This window comes from Theropithecus gelada, chromosome 20, assembly GCF_003255815.1.
Source record: "Theropithecus gelada isolate Dixy chromosome 20, Tgel_1.0, whole genome shotgun sequence".
NCBI lineage: Eukaryota > Metazoa > Chordata > Mammalia > Primates > Cercopithecidae > Theropithecus > Theropithecus gelada.
Genome location: NC_037688.1, coordinates 45,499,863 through 45,526,747, shown reverse-complemented (window position 1 = coordinate 45,526,747; position 26,885 = coordinate 45,499,863). Strand labels below are relative to the sequence as shown.

General features: G+C 57.7%; 1 protein-coding gene across 2 annotated transcripts in view; it reads left to right on the top strand.

The window, feature by feature from the left end:
• The window catches only part of SLC7A5 (solute carrier family 7 member 5), a 40,926-nt gene that overhangs the window by 3,865 nt on the left and 10,176 nt on the right, over window positions 1–26,885 (top strand). For both annotated transcript variants that reach the window (XM_025370319.1, XM_025370318.1), the window contains exons 2-4: window positions 15,021–15,146; window positions 26,017–26,122; window positions 26,652–26,696. In XM_025370319.1, the coding sequence (XP_025226104.1) occupies window positions 15,021–15,146; window positions 26,017–26,122; window positions 26,652–26,696 (277 nt within the window). The remainder of the gene's footprint in view (window positions 1–15,020; window positions 15,147–26,016; window positions 26,123–26,651; window positions 26,697–26,885) is intronic.

Below are 26,885 nucleotides of genomic sequence, written 5' to 3'. Positions count from 1 at the left end.
GGAAAATTATCTGGGCGTGATGGCGCACACCTGTAGTCCCGGCTACTCGGGAGGCTGAGGCAGGAGAATTGCTTGATCTTGCCAAGATCAACGAGCCGAGGTGGTACCACTAAGCTCCGCTCTGGGTGACATGTTCCTCCTCCTTTACCACCCCCCAGCCCTGGAGTTTCTGTGACTGCCAGTATACATTTCCAGAGCTGCTTCTGTTACTAATATATCCCTGGCCTATTTATTTAAAAGATTGTAGTGTTCAACTTGTTCTCCACCTTTTTTTTTTTTAAGCCTAAAATGGTCTTGCCATGTTCCAGGCAGTACGCAGAGGCCACCGTCTGGCTTTTTAGCTGCTAAGACTTCCCTGTGTCTTCCCTGTGCTCACCACACCGCCCCCATAGACCCCTGTGGAGGGCTTTTGTGGTTTCCCAGCTTCGCGCAAATGGTAAAAGGGTATGTTGTCTTTGGTTTTTTGTTTTTCTTTTTGTTTTGAGACAGAGTCTCCCTATCACCCAGGCTGGAGTGCAGTGGCGCCATCTCAGTGCAACCTCTGCTTCCTGGGTTCAAGCGATTCTCCTGCCTCAACCTCCCGATCTTAGATTACAGGCATGAGCCCTCGCACCCGGCTGGGTGTGGATTCTAATGTAACAGCTAATATGCCTTCCAAAGAGGCTGTACCGAGTCACACGTTCCTGAATTTAATTTGTGGTAATAGGGCTTTAAAAAGTATTTTTATTTGTTTATTTTTATTTTATTTTTTGTTTGAGATGGAGTTTTGCTCTTGTTGCCCAGGCTGGAGTACAATGGTGCGATCTTGGCTCACTACAACCTCCGCCTCCTGGGTTCAAGCGACTCTCCTGTCTCAGCCTCCCGAGTAACTGGGATTATAGGCGCCCACCATGCCCAGCTAATTTTTTGTATTTTTAGCAGAGATGGGGCTTCACCATGTTGGCCAGGCTTGTCTTGAACTCCTGACCTCAGGTGATCCACCCACCTCTGCCTCCCAAAGTGCTGGGATACAGGCGTGAGCCGCCGCGCCTGGCCTAAAAGTATTTTAAATAGCTTTCCAGCAGTCCTTTTGGTCCCAGGAGATAAAACCTGGAGGCAGGCTCTAGAGTGCCTGCCCTCTCTGACCCAGAGGTGAGGGTTATTGTTAATAGGAACCCTTTCAGGAAAGGCGAGGGCCTCACTTCTCATGTCCCTAAGCCATTCGTACTTGTTTTTGTCTGACCCACCTGTGTGTGTGGTGAGTGTATGTGTGTGTACGTGTTGCTTTTTTTTTGGAGAGTGATTTTCAGTAACAAAGGGATGTGCTCTCTGCAAGAGTGAATCTATTCTTGCCCCTGTGTGTAAGGCAAGAAGGAGAAACTGTGTTCTCTGAACAGGAAGACCCTGCTGAGAGAAGGAGGTGTGTTGGGGTTCAATCATTCTGGTGGGAAAAATATTAGAGATAGTTATAGAAATAGTCACAAATCTTGGAAGACCGAGAAGAGCTGGCTGAAGGCGGCCTGATCTCTTTACCTTTAGTTAAACAAATAAAAATAGTATTAAAAGAAAGGCAGAGTAGTTTACCTAGCTATCTTGTTTACTCATAATCTTAAGACCATGGACGCTTAAGTGCTTTTTACGTGGCAAGTCCACCATGTCCATTATACTCTAATGGTGTTGACTCAAGCTTTCGAGTAATCTTACCGAATAAATGCGAGTCTGACTAGCTGATCAGGGCCAAGTAGCAATTGGTTTACAGGACTCAGCAGGGAGCCTGTAAGCGGCTGGGACCCGCAGCTGGACTGGCAGAGCAGATTATCTGTGTGTCAGTGTACTTTATTCATCTGTCTCCGGGTCAGGGGTCTGCAAGGGACAGACTCCCTGCAGCTGGTGCCCCCTCAAAAGGAGTGATGTCACAAAGGTGGGCTTGTCTGAGACTGGTAGAACTCCACGCCGATTCTCAGGTCATTCTGACTTCAGCATGGAGAAGGACAGTGGATGTCCCAGGAAGGAAGACCCTGCCCTGTAGGGGAGCTTCTGACAGGTGCATGTGGCACCATCTGCAGGTGGAGTGGCAGCAGCATTCCAGGTGCAGGGGGCAGCCTGGATCCCGGACTGGTGGGCAGGATGGGCATTCCGGGATGTGAAGGAGAGGCTGGGCCTTTGATCTGTGGACATTGCTCCTGGACCAGTGAAAAGCCATAGAAAGTGATTTTTTTTTTTTTTTTTTGAGACAGAGTTTCGCTCTTTTTGCCCAGGCTGGAGGGCAGTGGCGCAATATCGGCTCACCGCAACCTCCACCTCCCGGGTTCAAGCGACTCTCCTGCCTCAGCCTCCTGAGTAGCTGGGATTACAGGTGTGTGCCACCATGCCTGGCTAATTTTGTATTTTTTAGTAGAGACAGCGTTTCTCCATGTTGGCCAGGCTGGCCTGGAACTCCCGACCTCAGGTGATCCGCCCACCTCGGCCTCCCAAAGTGCTGGGATTACAGGCATGAGCCACCGTAACCGGCTGAATTTTTTTTCTTTTTTCTTTTTTTAAATGATCACAGGTAAGGTTGGGTTCCAGAATTTTCTCCTTAGGAAGGGAAAGGGCACCTTCTACCCCCTTATTACTTGAGCCTGATCCTACAGAAGGTACAATGGTTTTGGGTCTGGATCCTCAGCCCTTGGGCCTCTGAGGCTGCCTTGGGAGAGGGTACGGATTTGAGAACAAGGATCTCAGTTTTGCTGGCTGTCTTTTCAGTGTCCCAGGCACATCCCACAGAAAGTTTCTTTTTGTGAAATAATCGTGTGAAATGGGTTGGCCTCGGTGCTTAGAACCATCCCACTGACGGTGACAGTGAAAAAAATCCCTTGCTTCTCGGTCTGGTTAGGAGATGAGGTCCTTTCACCCGTGTCTTCGTGTGGGTGCGCTTTTCACTGATCATAAAGGCGAGAGGAACAGCTCCATGTGTCTGTTTCCGGATGGCCATGTGGAACTTGGCATGAGAGGAGGGTTGTGTGGGTTATTTATTGCTTATCGAAGACTTGGTAGCGTGTACTGGAAATTCAAGCGATGCTGGGTTTTTATTATCAGAAGGCGTACAGGCTGTAGCTGAGATTCTGGCTGGGCTTGGATTTGGTTTGGGAAGTTTATCTGACCTCCCTGGGCCCCAGCTGGCTCTGCATAGCGAGTAGGGTAGCATCTACTCAAAGTCCCAGCCACAGCCGTGGACCGGCACTGGCCCAGGCAAGTTCTCAGTAAGTGGGAACTCGCAGATTCAGAAGATGCTCTGGGCCTCAGGGGCTTCCACCTCCAGGGAGGTGCTCTCAGAAGGAGGGCCCGATGGACTCACCGGGTCGTGGAGGAGATGCCCTGGCACAGTCTCAGTCACTTCCCCAAGCGCATCGGTGTTAGAGAAGTGGCCTGCAGACAGCTCCTCCATGCCTTGAAAGCAGAAGTAGCCCCCTCCTGTTTCCCTGTCCCAGTTGGGTGAAGGATGGGAGTCTGCTGGGACAGTCCCAGGCGTGCCGTCACGCAGGGGCAGGCCGTCCATCAGTCTTGCGGGAACACCTGGCCTCGTGGGAGAAGGTGCCAAGGTCCGTGGAGTGAGGTGGCTCTCCTCCCCATGGCTGTCACTCCTCAGTAGATCGGTGTGGGCGGGTGTGCATTTAGGAACCTGTGAGCTGAGACATGGTCCAGCTAGCATCGAGCCAAAAGCAACCAAAGCTTTGAGAAATCCACCTGGCCCCGCCGAGTCGGTTTCTGGCTGTGGAATGCGATTTGCCCCAGCGCCAGGTGTCTGGGAATCCCAGGCCTCCGTGTGGGAAGGTGCCAGTCGCACGGGCTGTGACTGTCCCTCCACGTGCCTGCATCTCCTGCTCACTGTGCACTTTGAGTAGCCCTCAGCCTCACTGTCTCCTCCTTTGGCAAAAAGGAGGAAGGAGCAAGGGAACAAAGAGAGGGAGGGAAGAGCCGGAGAGGAGCCAGGGTTTCCCTTCATCTGGAGCTCTGGGTGCGAGACGTCACCCACCCACGCTCAGCACAGGCCCAGGGTCCGGGGGCTGTGGGTGGAAGTAGGAATTGCCACGACTGTCTCTGAGCCCCTCCCTGAGGGTGAAGGGTGGGTTTCGATGGCTGTGGGCTTAGCTGTGGTCAGCGGAATCAAAGGCCAGGGGGCCAGTTAGCAGTGACCAGAGAGCAGAGGGGGCCTGTGTGTGTTTTGCCCCCGGGTCTTCAGGCTGCCTGGCTGCCTCTCTCTGACCCCTGGGGTGTCCAGCGCCCCCCCTCCCCGCTACCCGAGGTATCCAGCACCTATAACCTGTAGCCCTGCTTCTCAGTTAAGGCCTGTTCCAGGGACCCCCCCTGGGTATCCAGAGCCTGGAGCCCCACTTCTCAGTCCAGGCCTGTGTAAACCTGGCCCCGGGTTGGGTTTTGGGATCCCTGCACCCCTCCATCCCCGACCCCCCACAGCTGGAGCCCTGGCTCAGCCAGCAAAGGTTCTGCATGTGGGCCCCAGAGCTCAAGCCGTGGGCTCAGTGCAGGCGGCAGCAAGTGATTAGCACTGAAATCCGACTTTCCCAGCCAGACATGAAAGTGCCGCTGGCGCCTGGGCAGGTCACGCTGCGTCACGGGATTCGGGGCAAGGTCGTCGGGGGAGTTCATAGAAGCACATGACCTGAGCCACGCAGGAAAGCCTAACGGGCACTTCTGACCCTTTTTTCTGGATCACAGACCTCTTTCATAATCGAGCCAAATGTGCAGAATCTTGCCCAGAAATGTGTACCAGCTGCCTTCACACTGAAGGGTGGGCTGTGCAGACCCCCCAGGGGCCCAGGCCAGGGTGAGAGTCACCCCCCGGAGCGTGGTGTCCAAGGCAGGGCACACGCTTGGACTCTCACCTCCTGTCACCACTTTCCACCCCAGCCTTTGGAGACAGTGATAATCCCCAATTTACAGCTGTGGAAACCGATGCAGGAGCGAGCCTGGAGCCACGGGCCACAGTGCCCACCTCTACACTGAGGCCACTGTTTGTCATCGGGCATAGGGGAGCACACAGCCACGTCTGGGGAGTGTGGTGGGTGCCAGGGGTCTGGGGAGGTGTCAGTCAGCAAGACTGGGTGGCCCAGTCGGCCCGGGTTAGGACACAGGTGGGTCAGAGGCTCATCTGTGTTCCCCAGCCACCCCTAGGGGCCCCTAGGGGTGACTGGGGAAGGCCCTTCGCAGCTCGTCCACCCATCTCCATCCTTCCCAGACTCAGGGCAGGTACCCTGCACAGCCACAGGTTCTGCCCCCCAGTAGGCCTGGCCCTCCCTGGATCCTCGCCTGGATGGCTGGCCATGGGCAGGCCTTGCCTGGCCCGTCTGCAGGGACAGGACACGTGTACGCACGCAGATTGCTACTGTGTGCCCGCCCGCTCCCCGGAGGCCCTGTGGCAGCATCCCCTTCCCCTCACTGCCCTGTTCCGACAGGAGGGCCCCCCAGCGTCTCCTTCCCTGGTACTGGCCGAGTCCTGAACTCTCCCTCTGGAAGGCAGACCCTCCGGGGTGGCCACAGCACCTGCGTGCCTCCCGGAGCGTGGAGGCATCTCTTTCTGTGCATCCCTGTCTGTCAGACTGCCCCAGATGGGAGCCGTTCTCTGGCTTTGCCCGCCCCTCCCCTGCCCTAGGGTTTACCCACTATGTGAGGAATGAGCACCGACCTCCCATTCGGGCCTTGGAGCGTGACGCCCACAAACCCGATCCCTTGCTGAGTCATCCTGACCTCGGGACGGGCCAGCACCTGTCACTGCTGAGACACTACATGTGTGAGCTGCTTGTTAACGAGAAAGCCAAACTCTGTAAAATATTTGAAGAGATTTATCCTGAGTCAAATGTGAGGACCAAGGCCTGGAGGCCCTGAGGACATGTGCCTCGGGAGGTGGGCCACAGCTGGAATTCATGCATTGTACAAGGACAGAAGTTACAGGCAGACATCAGTCAGTACATGAAAGGTGTTTGTTGGTTCTGCCCAGAAAGACGGACAACTCCAAGGCGGGGAGGGGCTTCCTGGTCACAAGTGGGTTCAAAGATTTCTTTTTTCTTTATATATATATATACACACACACACACACATATACACACACATATGTATATACGTATGTATGTGTGTGTGTATGTGTATACGTATATATATGTGTGTGTATGTATATTTGTTTGTTTGTTTTTTTTTTTTTTTTTTTTTTGAGACGGAGTCTCGCGCTGTCGCCCAGGCTGGAGTGCAGTGGCGCGATCTCGGCTCACTGCAAGCTCCGCCTCCTGGGTTCACGCCATTCTCCTGCCTCAGCCTCCTGAGTAGCTGGGACTACAGGCGCCCACCACCGCGCCCGGCTAATTTTTTGTATTTTTAGTAGAGACGGGGTTTCACTGTGGTCTCGATCTCCTGACCTTGTGATCCGCCCGCCTCGGCCTCCCAAAGTGCTGGGATTACAGGCGTGAGCCACCGCGCCCGGCCATATTTGTTTGTTTTTGAGACGGAGTCTTGCGCTGTCGCCCAGGCTGGAGAGCAGTGGTGGGATCTCAGCTCACTGCATGCTCCGCCCCCCAGGTTCACACCATTCTCCTCCCTCAGCCTCCCAAGTAGCTGGGACTACAGGCGCCTACCACCTCGCCTGGCTAATTTTTTGTACTTTTAGTAGAGACGGGGTTTCACCGTGTTAGCCAGGATAGTCTCAATGTCCTGACCTCGTGATCCACCCCCCTCGGCCTCCCAAAGTGTTGGGATTACTTACAGGCAAGAGCCACCGCAACTAGGAAAAGATTTTCTGATTCACAATTGATTGAAAGAGTTATTAGCGGCCAGGCGCGGTGTCTCAAGCCTGTAATCCCAGCACTTTGGGAGGCCGAGACGGGTGGATCACGAGGTCAGGAGATCGAGACCATCCTGGCTAACACGGTGAAACCCCGTCTCTACTAAAAAAATACAAAAAAACTAGCCGGGCGAGGTGGCAGGCGCCTGTAGTCCCAGCTACTCGGGAGGCTGACGCAGGAGAATGGCGTGAACCCGGGAGGCGGAGCTTGCAGTGAGCTGAGATCCGGCCACAGCACTCCAGCCTGGGTGACAGAGCGAGACTCCGTCTCAAAAAAAAAAAAAAAAAAAGGAGTTATTAGCTACAGACCTGGAATCAATAGAAAGGAATATCTGGGTAAGATGGGAGGTTGTGGAGACCAAGATTTTTTTTTTCTTTTTCTTTTTTTTTTTTTTTGGTCACCCTGGCTGGAGTGCAGTGGCATGATCTCGGCTCACTGCAACCGGGTTTAAGCGATTCTCCTGCCTCAGCCTCCCAAGTAGCTGGGATTACAGGTGTCTGCCACTGCCACGACCAGCTACTTTTTGTATTTTTAGTAGAGATGGGGTTTCTCCATGTTGATAAGGCTGGTCTCCAACTCCTGACCTGGTGATCTGCCCACCTCAGCCTCCCAAAGTGCTGGGATTACAGGAATGAGCCACTGAGCCAGGCCAAGATCTGTGTTTGAATGTTAGTGCTGGTCAGCTGTACCTGAATTCCAGAGGGAAGGGGTATAACGAGGCATATGTGATCCCTCTTCCCCTCATGAGCTGAACTTGTTTTACAGGTTAACTTTGGAATCCCTTTGGCCAAGAGGAGGGGTCCATTCAGTCAATTAGGGGGCTGAGAATTTTGTTTTTGGTGTACGTGATCAAACTGCAGCTGGTACAAAACCAAGGCCACGGTGACCCCGGGGCCCACCCAGCTTTGTCCCTGTGCTCTCGAGCTGCCTGCGGCCAATGCAGGATTCTGCCCACGGCTCACATGTGTGGCTTCAGAGCCTGAGGGTTTTTGGAGCCATGTCTTCACCTGGTACCATGTAGGAGCCCTATGAGCTGAGTCAACTGGAAGAGCCGAGGGCCTCTGCAGAAGGCCTGAGCAGGGCCCAGGCTCTGTCCCTGGAGCTCTGAGTCCCTCAAGCTGTGTGACCTGGAGCCAGGTGCTTAACTTCTCTGGGCGTTTGCTTCAGAGCTGGGAGCCTGGGGTGGCTTGGGTCTTTGGCAGGGGTCAGGTAGGGGAGGGGCCAGCCAGGAAGCAAACATCCCTGACAGGTGAGGGGACAGGTGAGGAGGGCAGGGCAGGAGCCGTGGAGCACTTGTGCAGCAGCGTCTGGGCTGGTGCAGGCCCTGAGATGGCTTCAGGCCCTGCTCAGAGCTGAGGGCTCCCCATCACCAGGGATTCTTCCATCACTGCACCTGCAGAGCCCACTGGGATTGGGGAGAGGCCCTGGCCTCCATTTGGAACAGCTGCATCCGCCTGTCGGGTGTACAGGCTGTGCACTGGTTAAGCCTGAGCGCAGAGTCTGTTCAACGAGTTCATTGTGTAGTATTTGCTTCCGCTTGCTGTTGAGTTGGACTGGCCTGGACGCTGGCCAGGAGCCCTCGTGGGTTTGGTGCTTCTCTTTGACAGCCGGCATTGAGAAGCCCAGTCAAGTGGCTGGAGCACGAGGGTGAGATTGAGGAGACCTGGGTGGCCTGACTTCGCTACCCAGGAACTGCTGTGTGACTTTCAGCAAGTGGGACAACCTCTCTGAACTCGGTTTACCCCAGCCATAAAATGGGGGTGTTGGATTGGCTGCCACAAGTATCCTTCCACCTCCACAATACTGTGACTGGAGCGGGTTTTCACTCCTTTTTCTTGTTAGCATAACTGTTGGAGCTGTGGAGGGTTTGGAGTGGGCCACAGATGTGTGAGGCTCCGCACTTAGCCAGCAGTGGCAACTCCTTATCACTGGTGCCCACAACTTCATCTGTGCCCTGGAGATACTCACACTGCGGTGACTGGTCAGATTAATGGTGATGCTTTCACGGGGCGCCATAAGACATGACCGCGAGGCATTTCGCCCATGCAGCAGGAGGCAGCGTTACAGTCTGTTGGAAACAGGGAAGGGAGGCTCAGTCCCTGCATAGGAACTTGCCCGAATTCACACAGCATTTCAGCACGGGGTGGCCTGGTTTCAGAGTTTCAGAGGGAGGGGTGGCCCTTCCTGTTGGTCCTGGTGGTCTCGAGTCAGGACCCTTGGGAAACCCATGTCCACCAGGACGCTTGTGTCTGGAGAACCTGACCAAATGAGAAGTTGCCCTTTTCAGGTTCTCCTGCTTACCCTGGGACTTGGGGTGTAGGCAAATTTCAGAACTTGCCAAATCTGCGTCTTCCTGGCCTGTTTAAAATGAATGTGTCAGCTCCATTCCGGGCAGCAGCTGACACCTCCGCCCCTGTGCCAGACAGGACAGTGTGGCTGGGCGTAACTCAGCCCCGGTTAAAAATGGAAAAAAGTACAAAGACATGTGTTCAAGGGCTGGTGACAGAATTTGAAAATGTGACACCAGCCTGTTAGTAATTTGTTTCCACAGAAATCTGATTCAACACTGAGCAGACAGGTGTGGCCAGGGCCTTGGGACCGTCTCTCTGCTCGCCCGGGGACATCTACATGTCCGGCCTGACCCACAGCAGGGCCTTGTGCTCTGCGGAGACTGGGCATCAAAATTGGAGCCATTTTAAGAAGACCATCCCGGCCAGGCTCACGCCTGAAATCCCAACACTTTGGGAGGCCAAGGTGGGCGCATCACCTGAGGTCAGGAGTTCGAGACCAGCCCGGCCAACATGGTGAACCCTTGTCTCTACTAAAAATGCAAAAATTAGCCAGGCATGGTGGCAGGTGTCTGTAATCCCAGCTGCTGAGGCAGGAGAATCACTTGATCCCGGAGGCAGAGGCTGCTTGAACAGGTGAGAGAATGGCTTGAACTCAGGAGGTGGAGGTTGCTGTGAGCCAAGATTGCACCATTGCACTCCAGCCTGGGCGACAGGAGCGAGACTTTGTCTCAAAAAAAAAAAAAAATGGAAACGCTGCCTTTGCTTCCCTGCCCTGGAGCTGCATCGTTTTCCTTGGGGTCTCCGGACCACTTTGACCTCTCCGTGGCCAACGATGGCGGGGAGGTGGGTGGATCTGGAGCCGACATGGGCAGGCTCAGCATTCCAGCTCATTGTGAGGTGAGGTTGGCGTTGGGTGAGGACAGGGGTCACAGGGTCAGACACATTCGTTTTCTGGAGCCCAGTAGAGGTGACGTGTCCATCAGGAAAGCACCTGCCTATGCTGGGGGCGCTCCGCCAGCCTCCCTGGGACCTTATTCTGTGCAGATGTGTCCTCTCCCTTTCCCCCCACCTGCCTGATCAGAAGCTCTGGGTTTCCACCCCTCCACCCCCCACCCCCCACCCCCCGCACTGCTTTTACAAGCCTCCCCAGGGGATGACGTGGGAGATGGTGGGGGCTGTCTATCAATGGAGAAGGTGGAGGTTTGCACTCAGAGCAGAGGATGTTTAGACTTGAAGGGGCCAGGCAGGAAGGTACTGGTTTTACTAAGCCCCGTGTTTATTGGGCACCCACTAAGTTCGGGGCCCTGTATGTACCGAGTGGATTCTGACAAAGAAGCCGTCGTCGCAGGAACCCCAGCTTGCTGCAGAGGGGGGCCCAGGCTCCAAGGCTGGTTGTCAGGGTTACCAGGTGCTGGCTCGGCTAGGGGCTGCAGGCTGCGCTAGGCGGGACTGGGCTGGGCTGGTACCTGTGCCTGGTGTCGGCCCAGCTGTTGTTGCAGTGGTCAGCTGCCGCTCTCCAGCCCAGGGCAAACAGCTGTGCCAGGTGCACCCTGGGGGAGCAGGCTGCGTGGGCTTCCTGCAACTGGTGAAGCTGCCAGCCACTTCCTCTGTGCTGTCTCCAGCAGACAGTTCTGGTTATACAGTCCTCATTTGCCTATAAAGCAGGCCTTGGACCATCTCTGCCCCAGCCCCAGTGTTAGCCCTTTGTATGAACAGACTCTGAAACCAACAGACTCTGAAACCGTGCTCAGAACGTACCCTCTCTTTAAAAGACTCCTAGAGGCAGTCCCTGGGGGCCTGGCAGTAGCACCTGTTTCTGTTGGGCCTGAAAATGACAGAAGGGACTGCGGTATGCCCGCCTGGGGCACTCACAGTGGCTGTGCTTGGACTTGAAGGGGTCCCGGAGGATCATGTTCATTGGGTGCCCCCACTTACAGACCGGCCAAGGTGCTGAGCCCTGCCGGACTCACTACTCTGTCCGGCTCGGGGGCAGGTGAGGACCGGCGGCCCAGGGAGTGGCCTCTGGGGCCGACAGATAATTTTCACTGTGGCTGGTCCTGAGCCTTATCCACGCACGCTCCTGTACCTCTGTATCTGGTCCATGTTTGTTACTTGAAAGAATCAGGCATTAGTCTGTGTGGGGAGGGTTCATGGGGCCTGCAGGGTCCCCACCCAGCCCGGGCCCACAGGTCCCACCTGCTCTCCACATTGAACGTGCCTGTTACTGGCCCTTCCCCTACCCTCTCCTCCAACACTGGACCCTGGGGGATCGTCCCTGTGTCTGTGGCGGGATTTTATCAGGAACTGGACAGAGTTGGGGCCAGAAGACCAAGCTGCCAGCATCAGGGGAGGTGAGCAGGGTCGGCTGCCGCAGAGGTGAGCGTTCACGGGCATCAGGCAGGGGAGGCAGGCACCTCAGAGAATCACCTCCCCAAGGGGAGAGAGGAGAGGCCAGGGGCCAGGAGAAGGCAGCCTCTTGGTTTACAAGTTGTGGGTGTGTGTGAGGGAGCGGGGTTGGGGGATCAGCCTGCGGTAGGTACTTGTCCCATCTGTGGGACCTCCCTGTTCAGGCACCTTCTTGCACGGTCTGTGAGGTCAGTATCACTGCGGGCCCCACCCCAGAGATGGGGAGGCACAGGGGTGGGGGTGTCCCCCACCTCATGCCGGGTGGTGGCAAGCTCCCCAGGACGCCCCAGCTCTGAGCAGGGCAGGTGGCGAGAAGAGTGGGAGGTCTTGGTGCCCACACCAGAGTCCTGAGGAGAAGTGGGCTGGCTGCGTCCCCAGTCCCTCCTGCATGAGCCTTAGGGCATCTGAAGTGGCTTTTGAGTCAGGACCAGGACCACGGCTTGGGCCTTACTGTGACAGGTGTCCTGGCCGAGGCCCTGGCGCTGGCTCTGGGTGTGGCTGGGGCTGTCCTTCCTTCACCGGGTTGTGGGCCTTGCTGTCAAGGCCCACCTGAAGATGAGGATGTTTCTGTGACTCAGATGGCCCTGGGGGGTGGTGGGGGCGCAGGTGAAGGGAGGAGGAAGGCAGGGGTCCTTCCAATGCACTGCCCCCAAGGGACCCCGGCTCTTTGGGAGCTCCTGCCAGCCAGCCAGGTGAGGACGAGGACGAGAGCACCCCAGACTGGGAGGGGTCCCCAGCTCAGCCTGCCCGGCTACCTGTCAATCAAGCCAAGCCACGCCACGAGGCTTGATCTCCCAGGATCCCCGGGACGGCCTTTATCTCTTGGCCCAGCTGTCCCCACAGGCCGGCGTGGCCACATTTATCTGGGGATGGCCGGCCCTGTGTGCTCAGCCTCCTCACTCTGACTCGGGGCACAGCCCTGCCGGTCTCCCTGCTGTATGCTGCTGGGGCAGCCAGCAGCCCCTCTGTGGTGTGGACACAGGCTGGGGAGAGGGCAGGTGCCAGCAGGGGCTGAGGTTCAAACCCCAGACTTCTCCCATGACTGCCTCGCCTCCTTAAGGTCAAAAGGTGCTGAACCCACATTAATTCATGTATTTAAGATTTTATTTCATCTTAAAACTTTAAAAAAGAACACTGTGGAGAATAATGAAGCCTTTGTTTACTCATCACCCAGAATCAGTGAACATTAAAATTTATGTTGTTATAAAAGGAATAAATATGATAAGGTCCCCTTTGTTCTGTGGCCATTTTGCTCCCCACCTGACTTCCAAAACGCAGGCCCGCCTGTCTGCCCTGTGGTTATTTTTAATGTCAGGAGATGATCCAGTGGCACCCGCCGGCCCCTCAGGACTGTTTTTGGTTGGGGAGCAGCTGGGTTGGATCTGGACAGACAGGGTCAGGCTGGCAGGGGGGCCCTGGCCTCTGCCCCACCCACGGTGGCAGCCCTGATGGCTGGTTGGGCACTTCTGGGCAAATCGCTGCCTTTCCTGAACCCCCCAACCCCCCAGCAGACATGATAGCCGCGGGGGCCGTGCTCAGTGTCCGCAGCGCCTGTCTGGCATCTGGAGTTCAGTGGTGGCAGCGTGCCGCGTGTCCCTTTTGGGGAAAGACCTGAGTGCAGCTTGGCCACACCTACTCCCGCCTCCCTCCCAGCATGAATGAGCGAGTGATGCAATCAGCCGGCCTCTTGCAAATCCGGAAATCCCTGGCTTGTCCGCAAGGTCCCCGAGGCCCAGTTTCTTTTATGGACACTCCCACACACACACACCCCATAAGGAAATGGGACTGTCAGGTCAGGACCTGCCCCCTCACCCTGTGCGGCAGAGAAGGAACTGCCTAGACCCACTTGCCTGGACCCACTGACCAAACCCTGCTGAGCCCCGAGGGTTAGACTGGAGAGCTCTGGACTGGTGACATCTCCATGTCCCTGGCAGCCCTGGCAAAAGGGGAGTGTCCCACTCCTCACCTCTTCTCTTTGGATGAGGAGTGGAAGGGAATTTCAAGTATTTTATTTTAGGAATAGCAGCAAAAACACTGACTTTCAGACATTTTTCAGCCAGACTTTCCTGGTGTGTGGTAGCCATCTCCACTCTGGCACCCCCACAGTTGCAGTGGGCTGGTTAACTTCGGAGAGAGAGGCGGGCGGGCGGGCGGCCGGTCCCGCACCTCAGGACGTTTCCCATGTTTGCTGGCTGCTGTCATCAGTTAGTTAGCATGGATGTCTTTCCTGGGGTCTGTTGCTGAAATTCTAAAATTCCACAAGATTTGTTCAGCTGAGGAAAAGCCACTGGAGCCCCCAAGACCTCGGCTGGCCAGACCTTTCTGAGCGTTACTCCCAGGGGGAAAGAGAAGAGCCTGTGGCCTTTCCGATGCTCTCACCTTCCCACAGTCTGAGCAGTGCGGTGCGGGGAGGGCTGCGAGAGCCGCGCTGTGCGGGTCGCCTGTGCTGGGCCTTTGCCCACTTCTGGGGTGTAGAAGTTCCCACTGGCAGATTTCAAGCTCCTAACAGCTACGAATCGCCTTGTGGGCACGGAGGGGTGAAGGGTGGTGCAGCAGGCAATGAGGGTGTTGGGGAGTCAGTGCCTCGGGGTTAATAGGCTTTTACTTCGTTTTAAGTTGTGGGGGTGGCTGTTTCCCCACCAGCTCACAGATCCCTGAATAGCAGCTCAGCCTGCCCACATATTGCAACAGAACCCCCCGACACACACACACACACACACACACACACACACACTGGCTCAGAACTGGGTGCCTTATAGGGCCCAGGAGGACTTGCTGGTGTCTGGAGACCTGTCTGAGCGTGCCTGACCGCACGTCTCAGCTCCTTCTGGGGCAGGCAGGGGTCCCGGCCATCTGTGTGGAGTCACTCAGGCTTCTGAAGCACATGGTGCTATTTTGGGTTTCATCGTATGCCCCCAAAGCAACAGGGCAGCAGGGTCAGCTCTGCTCACCACAGGCCCCTGTGGCCCCTCCCAGGCTGCGCCAGTGCCCCGCCGTCCCCAGGTGACTCGCCAGGTAGTTCCAGGATAGCGGGACAACCCGCTTCTGCTGGAATCCACAGAAGATCCTCTCTGAGGAAGGGGCCCCGCCCTCATGGAGTCTGGCAGCCGGGCTGTGCGGGTCTCACAGGCAGGTCAGGGTGCTAAGTAGGTGCAAAGAGGTGTAATGGGCACCTTCCAAGCGGCAGGGTCACCTTGCTCACCTGGATCTCTGAAGGCAGCAACCCCACTCAAGGCCCTGACTATAGGTGGGACTCCGTGGCCTGGTGTTGGCGGGGGGCGGGGATGAGGAAAGGTCCCTTACAACCCTTGAGGGGCACCTGGTTTATCAAAACAGGTCCCGGAAAGTCAGAACCTGCCCTAGGGTCTGGCACGGGACTGGAGCTGTTTAAGGAGCTTGTTTTTCTGGTGGACCCAGCCCTGGCCCTGGGGTGGAGTTGGGGTCATCACATCCCGACCTCCCCCAGAGCTGGCATCTGCCCGTGAAACTCACTGCCACCCTCTTGTCTCCACAGTGCTGCTCACGGCCGTGAACTGCTACAGCGTGAAGGCCGCGACCCGGGTCCAGGATGCCTTTGCCGCTGCCAAGCTCCTGGCCCTGGCCCTGATCATCCTGCTGGGCTTTGTCCAGATCGGGAAGGGTGAGTACATCCCCCAGGCCCCACCGGCAGCCCCTCGAGGCTGTGTGTCCTTCACAGGGCATGAGGTCCCAGTCCGCAGCTCTGAAGTACTGTACAACGTGGAGACTTCCCTCTGGGAAAATCACCCAGCAAGTGAAATCCTACGTGCTCCCCTGTCCCTGGGACAGCGTGGCCACCACTGGGAGGGGCTCTGGCAGTTATGCTTTTTTTACACTGTGATGTCTGTGAGGCTTGAGTGCCCAGCTGATGTGTTGTAACCTCACCTGGGGGGATGTGGGACATTCCAGGCCCGGCAGGGGCTGTGCCTGCCAGGCTGACCACCCTCGCGCCATCTCACCCTGGGTCTCTCAGAGTCCCGTGTGCCGTCGCTCCCCACCCTCCCCCGACGGGGCCATGCTCCTGGTCATGCTGTGATTTATTCATCGTTCCGTGGGCAGGCGTGGGATTGTCTCCGTGTTTCTGTCTGCTGTTTAAAGAAGATCAGATAAGCATGGAAAACAAACCTTGTAACCCCATCACTCAGATGTTAGCATTCGGTCCACTGTCAGCATTCGGGAGCAAGTGAGAGCAGTCTGGCCCACAGGTTTTAAGACTGGCTGGCCCAGGCTTTGTTCTTGTGCTGTGTGATCTTGGGGAAATCACTGACTCTGAGCCTTTTTCCCAGCTGCTTTCTCTTGGGGCTGCTGGGAGGAATAAAGAGAATGAGTATGAAACAGCCCCCGCCCCCTGCACCTGCGTTCTCTGTTGACATGGACTGACACCATTGGTACTTTTTGCTGGGTGTCTCTGGACCCTTGAACACACGCCCCATAGCTCTGTGTCCTGTGTCTGCCTGCAGAGCCTCCACCCTTTCCACACTGCCATTCTGCAGTGAGGTTGGGCTGGGGTTTCACAAGCGGTTCCCATTTGTGTGGTCACAGACCCTGAGACACACTGTCCTGGGCGCTGGATCCCACCCGTGGTCGGTTACAGTTGAAGTGGAGGGCCCTGTTGCTTGAGTCCAGCATGGGTGCCTCTGTCGGCAGTTCCTTCTGAGTTTGTCTCCATCCATGTTGGAGCCAGCCTAGGAGCAGAGCAGTCAGGAGCTGGCCTCATTCTCTTCTCTCCCAGAGCCTCAGTTAGGGATGTCTCCAGCCCTGGAGCTGTGGAGCTGTCGCTGGGTGTCTGGCGGATGCAGGCTCTGATAACTTGGAGTCGCTGATGGCTGCAGAGAGGCTGCCTGGTCCCACGTGGCTGTGGGGGAGGCAGGTAGGACCCCAGGGCTGCAGAGGACAGGACAGGGACCTTGCTCCTGGAGGCAGGGAGGCCCCCACCCAGCAAGCTGTGAGCTGCCCTGCAGCCCATGCACGGCCAGGCCAAAACAAGCAGACATGAGGACGCTGCCTCCTGCATGGGGCCTTGCCTCAGGGCTGGGCTGCTCTCTTGTGTGCACTCTACCACTGGTGGGCTGTGAACTGAACGGTTGCCCAGTAGCACCCAGCACCCAGCATGCAGGTTTAGCTGGGCCTCCGCCTTGCTCCCAGCGCCCCCTGCTGGCCGCACACGGCACTTCGCCTTAGGGACAAAGGCCGGCTGCAGCTGGGGAGGGGTCTCTGCACCAAGCAGGTAACCTGGGGCTGCAGGGGGATGCGGTGCCGGGATATACTGACCTCACGACAGGGAGGCGAGCTCCAGGTGCTGGGGCCAGACTGTCTTTATCAAACACATCAATCTGTACAAAGCCTGCAGCAGGCGTTCATCGAGGGGAAGTCCCACCCGATTCTCAGGTGGCTCTGGAAGGTGGCCCAGGTCAATCCTTCAGGAGCTTGAGCCCATCCCCCATGCCTGTGTCTGACCAGGGATTCTCAGAGTCACCGGGGGTACCAGAGCCACTCAAGAGCTGGCAGGACAGGGCTGGCGGGAAGTCCCAATTCTGAACCTTCCTGGGACCTCAGGTTCCAGCACCTTACTCAAAACAAGACTAGCTCATTCCATGGCTCCCGGGCACTCAGAAGTTGCCCAGGGAGGTGGTTGGGCCTGAGTAACATGTTACAGGCAGGAGACAAATCGGCCCTGTGCTTCCCAGAGGGTGTGCATGGAAGGATCCTGTGCCTCCCAGGAGGTGTGCATGGAAGGGTGCTTTGCTCGTGAAGGCCTTTGCTTGGCTGCGCTCATCAGGTAGCCAGGAAAGATTTAGGAGGGGAACGTGATTTTTGTAAAAACACATGTCAGTAGGGAGAGCAAAGAGCTTTTTGTTCAACTTGAATACATAATTGACACAGTGCAGCGTCTGCAGAATTCCTGTCTCCTGTTTGGCTTCAAGATATTTATTTTGTTACCAGATGAATGCCTTGCTTTTAGAAGATACATTGTGTTGATTCCTTTGTCCCAGTTGTCGAGCTTTATAACCCCAAGGGCACAAAGCCCTTGGGTAGCTGCCCCTCCCCTCGCTGGTACCTGGCAGCAGAGCCCCCAGATACTTCAAGGCAGAGACTCCGGCCCCAATTTTGCAATGATTGGTCAGTGAGAATGCAGCGAAAATCTGGCAGAGCAGGCCTGGCCCAAGCACCTGTCCCTGCCTGTCCCGCATCCTGGGTGCCCTGCTCCATCAGAGCTGAAAAGGCTCCTCCTTGCTGCTCTTGGCCCCCAGGTGGGCTCTGTCCTGTGGAAAGGCACTGGCCCTAGGGTCCCGGAGGCCCTTGGCCGACCGTACAGCCTCTTGCCTGTTTCCTCCTTGTCAGGGAACTTCGTGATCACCCCTTCCCAGTTGGCCATCTGCAGAACTGTCTTCTGTCCCATGTGCTGCATCTATGCCAGGTCCCAACGAAGACATGGCCTTGCATCCAGAGCTCGTGGGGGGACGTGAGAGCCATAGGCACGTGAATGGTGAATGGGAGAGGCACGTGAATGGTGAATGGGAGAGTTGCAGTGGGGCACAGGCAGGGCCCTGGTGCAGACCAGAAAAGCCCTTCTGAGGGGTTGGGCCTCCCTGAGATGTGGGCTGGGAGGGGCAGCTGGGTGAGTGACAGGGGCCAAATCTGGTCAGGAGCCCTCACCTCTGCGTCTTGGGGGAGCCACGGCTGCCCCTAGGCTGGGGCGTGAGGACACGCAGGCTTAGGTGTCACACGAGGTTCTGCAGTTAGTCCCAGCCTTTTTGAAAGGGGAGACAGTACTCAAGTTAGGTTTCAGATCTGACCCACCGTCCCATGAGGCCCACGCTCGGGCTGTTCCCTAAGGAGAAGGGTGGCTGGGCCCTCGCCTGCAGGGTGGAGGCTGGGAGCGAGTGCACAGGCTCTGCTGTCTGCTGTCCGAGCCCAACGGCGGCACCCTGTCCCTCTTGGAGGACACAATGGGACGCTTTGTACTTTTGCTCAGGCTGCAGCAGTCGGCGGCAGAACAGACTAACCTCTGCTTGAGCAGTTCCACGTTGGATAGTTGGGCAGATTAAAAAAAGGTTCCGTAAAAACTTTCTTTTCCTTCTCCTCCCACGTTGTGCTGTTGGAGGTCATTATTTCCCTGGAGCAAGATTTGCCCTTTCACTGTGTCCACAAAGAGGAAAGAAAGCCACAGCCAGCCAGGGCGGCGCCTCTTGCTGTCCTTCGCCCCAGGAGAGGAAAATGCTTCCCCTGCGTAGGGCTCAGACCCCCACCGAGTGGCCTTGCTGGGCCGCTGGGCCCTGGGTCCCGGTGGCTGAGACCCTTGTATGTGACCCGCTGGACCCTGGTCCCGGTGGCTGAGACCCCTGGATGTGACCCGCTGGGCCTTGGTCCCGGTGGCTGAGACCCCTGGATGTGACCCGCACCCATGAGTAGGGCACTTCTGGATGGTCCCGTGTCCCAGGCGGAAAATACGTGTGTGCCACTGGGCTGTGGAGGGGGGACTGCCTCTGTGTGTCACATGACAATTTTGAAATGATGGTTTTCCTTTGGTTCTTCAGCTAGTGGGGCCCCTTAGACCCAGAGAAGTGGGGTACCCTGCCCCAGGTCCCACAGCCATGAGCCCACAGTGGGCAGGTCCCTCCCCACCCCCGCTGCGACCCTGGGCGCAGTGTGCAGGGTCGAGCACTGCTGGCGGAAGGCCTACACCTGTTCCCAGGGTGCGCAGCGCTGGGCCCGTCTGCTCTGGGAGGTTCATGTGGGCTCTCATGTGTTCCGGGAAAGGCTGACGGGACGGTCTGTCCTGAGAGGGTGCGGGTCTGGAGGACATCTCTTCTCAGACTGGTCCCTGAGCTTTGCTGAGCTTCCCTGAAGGCAGCCCCCCGAGCCCCTCCCCCTCTGTCCTGAGGAGCTTCGTGGAAGAAGAGGTGCCGCCACCCTCACCTGGCCCTCATCCGGCTGGGGGTGTGCGGCCCTGTCTTGGTCCCTCCTTCCTGTGGGTGGGCGCATCCGGCCCCCAGGCAGTGTTTCTGACAAAGTCCCCTCAGTGGTCACAGCACATGCCCGGCTGCTGGGCTGTTCTGGTGGGAAAAACATTTCGCCCACACTTTGGCTGGCTGCGGCTCTGGGGTGTGGAGGGGTCACCTCGTGGGGGGTGGATGGAGAGGCCCCCCTGGGCTGTGGCTTAGAGCCATTCCTTCTTCTGGGCCTGGCTTCACCTGAGTGTGTGCGTGGACCCCGAGCTGGGCTTTCAGGCGCCCCTAGCAGAGCTCAGCCCAGCCTGCTCTGACTCCCAGATTGGGACTGCGGGCTTCCGGGGTGCCCTCCTGGAGAGAGGGCAGGGGCAGGCGCCAGATGGGCTGCTGCCTTGGGATTCTAGTTTTGCCGCCCCCCCCGGCCGAAGTGAGTCTGAGCCTCGGTGTCCTCCCCTGGGAAATGGGCTGTCCTCTCTTGCTGGGAGGAGGCCAGGCTGACCGCATTCCCGGCACGGGAGCCACAGCCATGCAGGGTCTAACGGCCCCTTTTCCTCACCTCATGCCCTGACTGCCACTTTCTCCGGGGGTGACAGCAAGAGTGGAGCAGGCCTGGGTGGCTGGGTCTCAGCCTCAGAGGGTCTGGTGCTGAGGCCCTGCTACCGGAGGCCGGGGGGAGAATCGGTAAGAGGCCCTGGGCCAGGTGCTCAGCCTCCTGGCTCCTAGACGCCCCCTCGCTGTGTTTCCTCATGGGACAGCGGGCTCTCTGGGGCTCCTCTGGTGTGGAGGAGAATCCTGTCAGATCAGACCCCACCCTGAGGACCCCACTTACCCTTAATCTGTAGAGGCCCCATGTCCACGTACGGCCACACCGGGGTTAGGGCTTCCACGTCTGAGTTTTGGGGGATGGGATGGAGCTTCGGGCCCCACTCCCCTGGCAGGAAACAGGGCAAGCCCCAGGGCCTCAAAGCGAACCCCAGCTGGGGCCAGGCTGTGTTAACCGAGGGAGGAGTCGGCCTCTGCTCTGCCTCGAGCTGCCAAAGCTCACTTTCCAGAGACGCTTCCAGGCTGGCCTCCCTGTGGGGTACGCCAGGGCGCCTCTCTGTGGGGTACGCCAGGGCGTCTCTCTGTGAGGCGTCTCGGACAGGCTGAGGGTCACGCAGGGACAGACAGGACACTGCACTCAGGGGCGCCCAGATTGGTGCCAGGCTCTGCTCCAGTCAACCTAGGCCTGGAGCCAGGGCTGCGGCATTGGCTGCCCCAAGGGCGGGTGCTTCGCGACGCAGGGCACCTTTTTTGGGCCTCGAAGCCCTTGCGGTTGATAAAGGACATTTGACCTGCTGCTTGCTCTGGGAGCTCTGAGTGTGTCCCAGGCCTGCCATGCTTCTGTGCCGCTGGCCTCGGGAGGATGACAGGCCGGGGAAGCTGGGGCTCTGCCGGTGCCGTGTGCTGGGACAGAATCAAAGGACAGGAACGGGGCTTGTTTTCCCGCTGCCTTCACCTCCCAGTGCCCTTGGTCAGACGCATGGATGGAGGCCAGAGCGGCCACGGGAAAAGGTGAGTGTGGGAGGTGTCGCAGCCACAGCCCTGTGCTGGGGACAGTTGTTAGGGTCTTTTCTGGCCTGTGGAGCTGGAAAAAGCTGTTTTACTTCTGGTGTGAGGTTGGCAGCCCTAAGCAAAGGGGCCTACTCCTTCGTGAGTTTCCAAGATGGACAGACACTGTTGGTGGTCAAAAAGTGCCGTGTGGTCACTGCCAGAATCCCCAAACCCAAATTCCTGCCCCATCACGGTTCCCAGACGTTAGACAGCCAGAATGAAACAGGCATGTGAAAAGTGGCGCCATGGCCTGGGGTGGGCAGACCAGAGGAAGCCCCAGGTGTGGTCCCCAGGTGGGGCCTGGGCTCTGGACCGAACCCGTGTGGCAGTCACTGCATGTCCTCCCTGAGCCCACAGGGCAGCTAGCTCCAGGGTACTGACCACACGGGGCTCACAGCCCCCCAGCCCTGGCCGCGGCCAGCCCTCTCTTAGATGAGGAGCCATTGACTGTGCACTCGGCTGGTGACTGAGCTGCAGCTGTCCTGCCCCGTGTCTGACGCACTGAGAAGCCAGGGAGGTCTCCCCTGGGTGGCACAGTTGGCCCCTCATGTGTGGTGACAGATGCCTGCAGACTGGCTTTAGCAATGGACATATACAGACGGTCCCGGTCCTGGCAGCCAGAGGTCCAGACCCAAGGTGCCACCTTCCCCTTCCAGCTGCCCGTGGCTCCAGGAATCCTCGGCTGCTCCAGCTCCGCCTCGCCTGGGTCTGCCTCCTCCGTGTCGTTGGCCTTAGTGCCCACTCTAATCTGGGATGATCTCGTCTCAAGGTCCTTGGCTAATTACACCTATGGAGACTGCATTTGCAGCTAGGACACATCCCTCAGCTCCACTGGACGTGAATTTGAGGGACACTGTTCAGCACACTCCACCTAGAGCCCCAAGGGGCCAGAGTGCAGCGTGGTTGGAAGGCGGAAGGCCCCAGCACAGCGGAAGGTCCGTGCTTGCGGAGTGACTGTCTTGCCCCTGAGGTGTTTCCGGGGCTGGGGCAGGGCCCCATCAGCCCTGAGGCTCCGGGATGCCCTCCCTCTCCACATTCCCATGTTCCCAGGCTGGGCAGGCTGCTCTCTCCACGGACACAGCGTTCATGGGGAGACGTTGTCCTCTGAGTCAGGAGCCAGAGGGTTGGCCACCTCACGGAGGAGGGGGGAGGATCCCGTTCCCATGTGCGTTTGGCCACTGGGGCGTCCCCGGGCCCTGTCAGCAGGATGGCTTTAGACATGGGCGGAGTCTCCCCTCCAGCCTCTGGGTGGATGGTTCCCATGGCCACATCTGTGGGACTCAGGGATCAAGGCCACTTTTCCCTGAAATCATCTCCCCAGGGCCTTTGGAGCGTTCCCACCACAATTACCCCTTTCTCGAGGGGATCCTGCTGACGAGGCAGAGGCTGCCGTTCCCGGGTCACCGCGTGGTTTTCTAGTTTGCCTGCTCCCCCAGGGTTTGGCCGTGCGTTTGCTTTCATGGCAACCCCACCAGCCCCTGAGGAAGATGCCTTTTAGGGACAAGGAAGGGGCTGGAAGGTCCCGTTCAGGCTCTGCGCTGAGGCTGTTCTTGCGTCTCTGTGGGCTCTGGCAAATGTCATCGTCTGTCCATGGTGATTCTCTTCCTCCCTTCCCTGTCACGCTGTCCCCTCCTCGTGGGTGGAGGCTGACTGGACAGTAGACTGCCAGGTATGGAGGCTGGGTGACTGCTGAATGAGTGAGCCGCTCAGCCATTCCTTCCGGTCCTGCCCAGTGCCTGGGGCTTCATGTCAAAGCCAGGACCAAGCCCCAGTCTAGGGTCCGTGGGAGAGCCTGAACCCCTGCCCCCCTGCCTTCCTGCCTTCCCCCATGAGGGGTGAGGAGTGGGTCTGCCGGCTGCACCCAAGGCTGTGAGGTTGGGGGATGTCATTCCTCTGTGCATATCCACCGGCCTCCAGGACCTTAGACACGTGACAGAGAGAGGCCCTGGACAAGCTATAGCCCAGGAGGTCCCTGCAGGGCATCCCTGGCCACACTGTCCTAAGAATGGAAGCCACATGAGTGGCTTGAGAGGGGCCCTGCCGAGCCTCCCTAGCTGGAGCTTGTCCAGGCTGGAGTGTAATGGCATGATCTCAGGTCACTGCAACCTCCTGGCTCCCCGGCTCAAGCCATCCTCCCACCTCAGCCTCCCAAAAAGTTGAGACTAGAGGCCTGCCACCACCACACCCGTCTACTTTTTGTATTTTTTGTAGAAACGGGGTTTGGCCATGTTGCCCAGGCTTGTCTCCAACTTGAGCTCAAGCGATCCACCTGCCCCAGCCTCCCAAAGTGCTGGGACTACAGGTGTGAGCTGCCGCACCCGGTGCGGGGACGATTCTTAAGTCTGTGCTTGGTCAGAGCGGCTGGTATTTCTTTTCTTGGAAGTTTCAGAGGCTGCAGAATGGAACTGTGCACCCCAGGGAGCGCCACTGTGTGGGAGGTATCCCGTCCCCAGCTCTGTAGTCATGGAGATGACTGTGACCACAGAATGGAGTGAGACGCTGATTAAAACATTAAAGTTATCCAGGCCTGGCCTGGTGTGGTGACTCACGCCTGTAATCCTAGCACTTCGGGAGGCCGAGGCGGGTGGATCACCTGAGGTTGGGAGTTCAAGACCAGCCTGGCCAACATGGTGAAACCCTGTCTCTACTAAAAATACAAAAATTAGCCTGGTGTGGTGGAACTCTGTCTCCAAAAAAAATAAAAAGTTACCCAGGCCTTAGGGCTGCCAGTGTCTGGCTCCTGCCTGAAGACCTCATACCGTGTCCAGCATATTGTCCTTAGCAAAAGCAGCCACCCTCTGTGTGGGATCAGCTGCCTTTCCTGTCGTGAGGCTGGAGGTGGGTTCCAGGGATTGATGTGTCTGGCAGGGACCGTGGACTGAGGCCTCCTGTCCATCAGCTCAGGCTGAGTCCGGGGGGTGGTCACAGTGAATGGAGCATGTGTTTCTGGCCTCCAGGGCTCACCTTCACCCCCTCCCACTGTGAGTGCCAGATGGGGGAGGCAGGACCTCGCTTCTCAAGCAGCCTGGCAGGTCAGCATTTCCCCACTTGTAGCACAGATGCTTCCCCCTGCAGAAGTAAGTGGGCAGGACACAGTAGGGCTATGCAGATGTGAAGGGTCTGCACATTCCAGAACATTCCATCAGAGAGCAGATGGGAGGGAGGCCAGAGGGGCTGTGGGCGTCTTGGCCGACGTGCTGTGCAAAGTGCACTGTCCTGAGTTGCTCTGAGCTGCCCCCGCTCCAGGCCTGCAGGATCAAGCCCCGCCTGCTGACCACCCGGTGACCAGGACCTGGAACACATCACACGCAGGCAGTGGGCCCCAGAGCTCATTCTTCTCAGGAGATCAAGGCCTTGGCAGGGCGGGGTGGCGGGCAGCCCTCAGGGAACCCACCAGCGTCCCCATTGCAGGCTGAAGATCAAAGGCCCCAGCACACCTGGCATCTGGGACAGACAGAGCTGGGGGCAGAGCCGCAGGCATCCAATAGGGAAGCAGGTGTAAAACAGGAACCGGTTCCACCCACCGGGAAGGGACCCCACCATGGGCTCTGCCGTAGGAAATCTGGTGCCACCTTTGAAGCTCGCACTTCGTTTGGGGCAATTGCCCGAAGTGCGAGCTTCAAAGGTGGCACCAGATTTCCTACGGCAGAGGAAGGTCTTATGGGAACCTCCCTTCACGGGCCCCCTTTGAAATTTGCTCACCTCGTTGCTCTACAGTGTTCCCTGGACCACCAAGGTGTTTCCCTTTCTTGGGCCCCCATGGTGACCTGTGGTCTAAGGCCACAAGGTGGGACACAGCAGCCCCGGGGCCCATCTGTTCCTGGCCCTGCGAGACGGGCTGGTGAGTTCTCAGCACGACGGGCACTCACACACGGTTCTCACATGAACTGACAGTCCACAGCCTGACCAGGATTTCCACTTGTGCCTCCAGCTGTGTGTGCGCCTGGCAGGCGGGCGGGAGGGGACCAGCTCCTCTGTTCCGGTGGTGTCTTTCGTCTTGTTTCCAAGTTCTCCTTCCTGAAGCACAGTGGTCCGTGAGACAGGTGTCTGGGCAATGTATTCCGGGCTCGAACACACCAGGCCCATTTCACAGAGGACGTAACAGTCACAGAAAGGGCCAGAGCTGTCCTAGCAGCCAGGTGACCTTCCGGAGACACTCCTTCCCCCAAAAGACACGTCCTCCCAGGGAACCCGTGAATGCTGGTGGCCTTATTTGGAAAAGGGGTCTTTGCAGATGTGACTGAGGTTCAGATTTTGAAATGAGGTCCTTCTGGAACAGGGTGGACCCATCACGAAGTCCAGTGACGCGTTTCCTCAGATAGCAAAGGAGAGAGCTCTGCACACAGCCAGGGTTCGTTCTCGGCCCGGCAGCCCTGCCCTTGTCCCTGCCCTGGCTGCAGCTGGCTGTACGCTCAACACAGTCCAGGACAAACCTGTGTTCTTCCCCAGGCCTGTCCTGTGAGCCCTGGAGGGAAGGCAGTCTGTTCCGAGCTCCCCACACCCCAAGAAGCGGGGCCCTGGTGGCTCTGGGCCTTCCTTGGTGCCGCAGCCAGGATGCAAACTGAGGTCCCCTGGCTTCGTACTGCCTTGACACTCATGTCATGAGGTCTCAGGGAACCTTCTTAAAGACAACTGGGGCTGCTTGACCCCTCCCTCCTGACCTCCTGTAGCGTCTGAGGGGCCCTCCTGGGCGGTGGTCAGAGCTGCCGGTCCCCTCTCAGGTGGGCACAGCGCAGGGCCTCCAGTGGGGCCACGTTCCTCTGGTTGTGGTTGGAACCCTGCACCCTCCATGTGGCTCAGCAGGTACATACCATTTGTCACAGTGAAAAGCCTTCACTCCAGCATTTTTTTGGCTATGTATTTTGCTCCAGGAACATTCTGGAACTGGTAGCATGACCTCTGTTCTGTGCTCTCTAACCCAGCGTTCCTTTCTTTGGCCCCTGCCAGGTGATGTGTCCAATCTAGATCCCAAGTTCTCATTTGAAGGCACCAAATTGGATGTGGGGAACATCGTGCTGGCGTTATACAGCGGCCTCTTTGCCTACGGAGGATGGTAGGTTCTGGAATGTCTGGGTCCCTTGGTCTGGGGACACACATTCCCTGACGTGTCCAGGAATCCCAAACCTCCCAGCCATCAAGGGGCAGTTGAAGGGAGTGGACGGTATAGAGTGGCAGGTGACCCTCCAGAATCTCCCACACCCCAGTGAAGCGTGGGGAGGCCGCCCACTGCAGCCCTACTCTGGCTCCAGCTCTGTGTCTCCGTCTTGGCGGGCGAAGGTGGCAGGTGGAGGCAGCTGAGCCCTGCGGCCCCTCCGGGTCCCCGGCCTGGCTCCTGCGCTCAGGCAGGCCTCACAGGGACCTGAGAATCACCCCGGTAGGGCGAGCGGGCAGGAAATGTGCAGTAGGGCCTGGAAGGGGTAGAGGGACCCCCAGAGCAGACAGGAGGCTGAGCTTCCACTCCGGGTCTGCTTTCCAGCCCGGCGAGCAGACCACTGGGGTTGGGGGGTCGGGTGCTCTCTGCCAGGTGATTTCTTTTGCCTGATGAGGATCAGATCATTTGAAAGCTGTTCTCTAAATTTTAGGAATTACTTGAATTTTGTCACAGAAGAAATGATCAACCCCTACAGGTACGTGCAAGAAGGGACGGAGGCGTCGTTTTTCATTATTGTACTGCGAGGCAGGAGGCAGCCACGTGCCACCTGAAGCCTGTTGGTTGGCTCAGGCCAGCTCACAGTAGGGCCGCGATTGGGGCCTCTGGGGCCAGCAGGATGTGGAGCAGGTGGCTTCTGGCCATGTGGCCCTGAGAACGGTTTCTC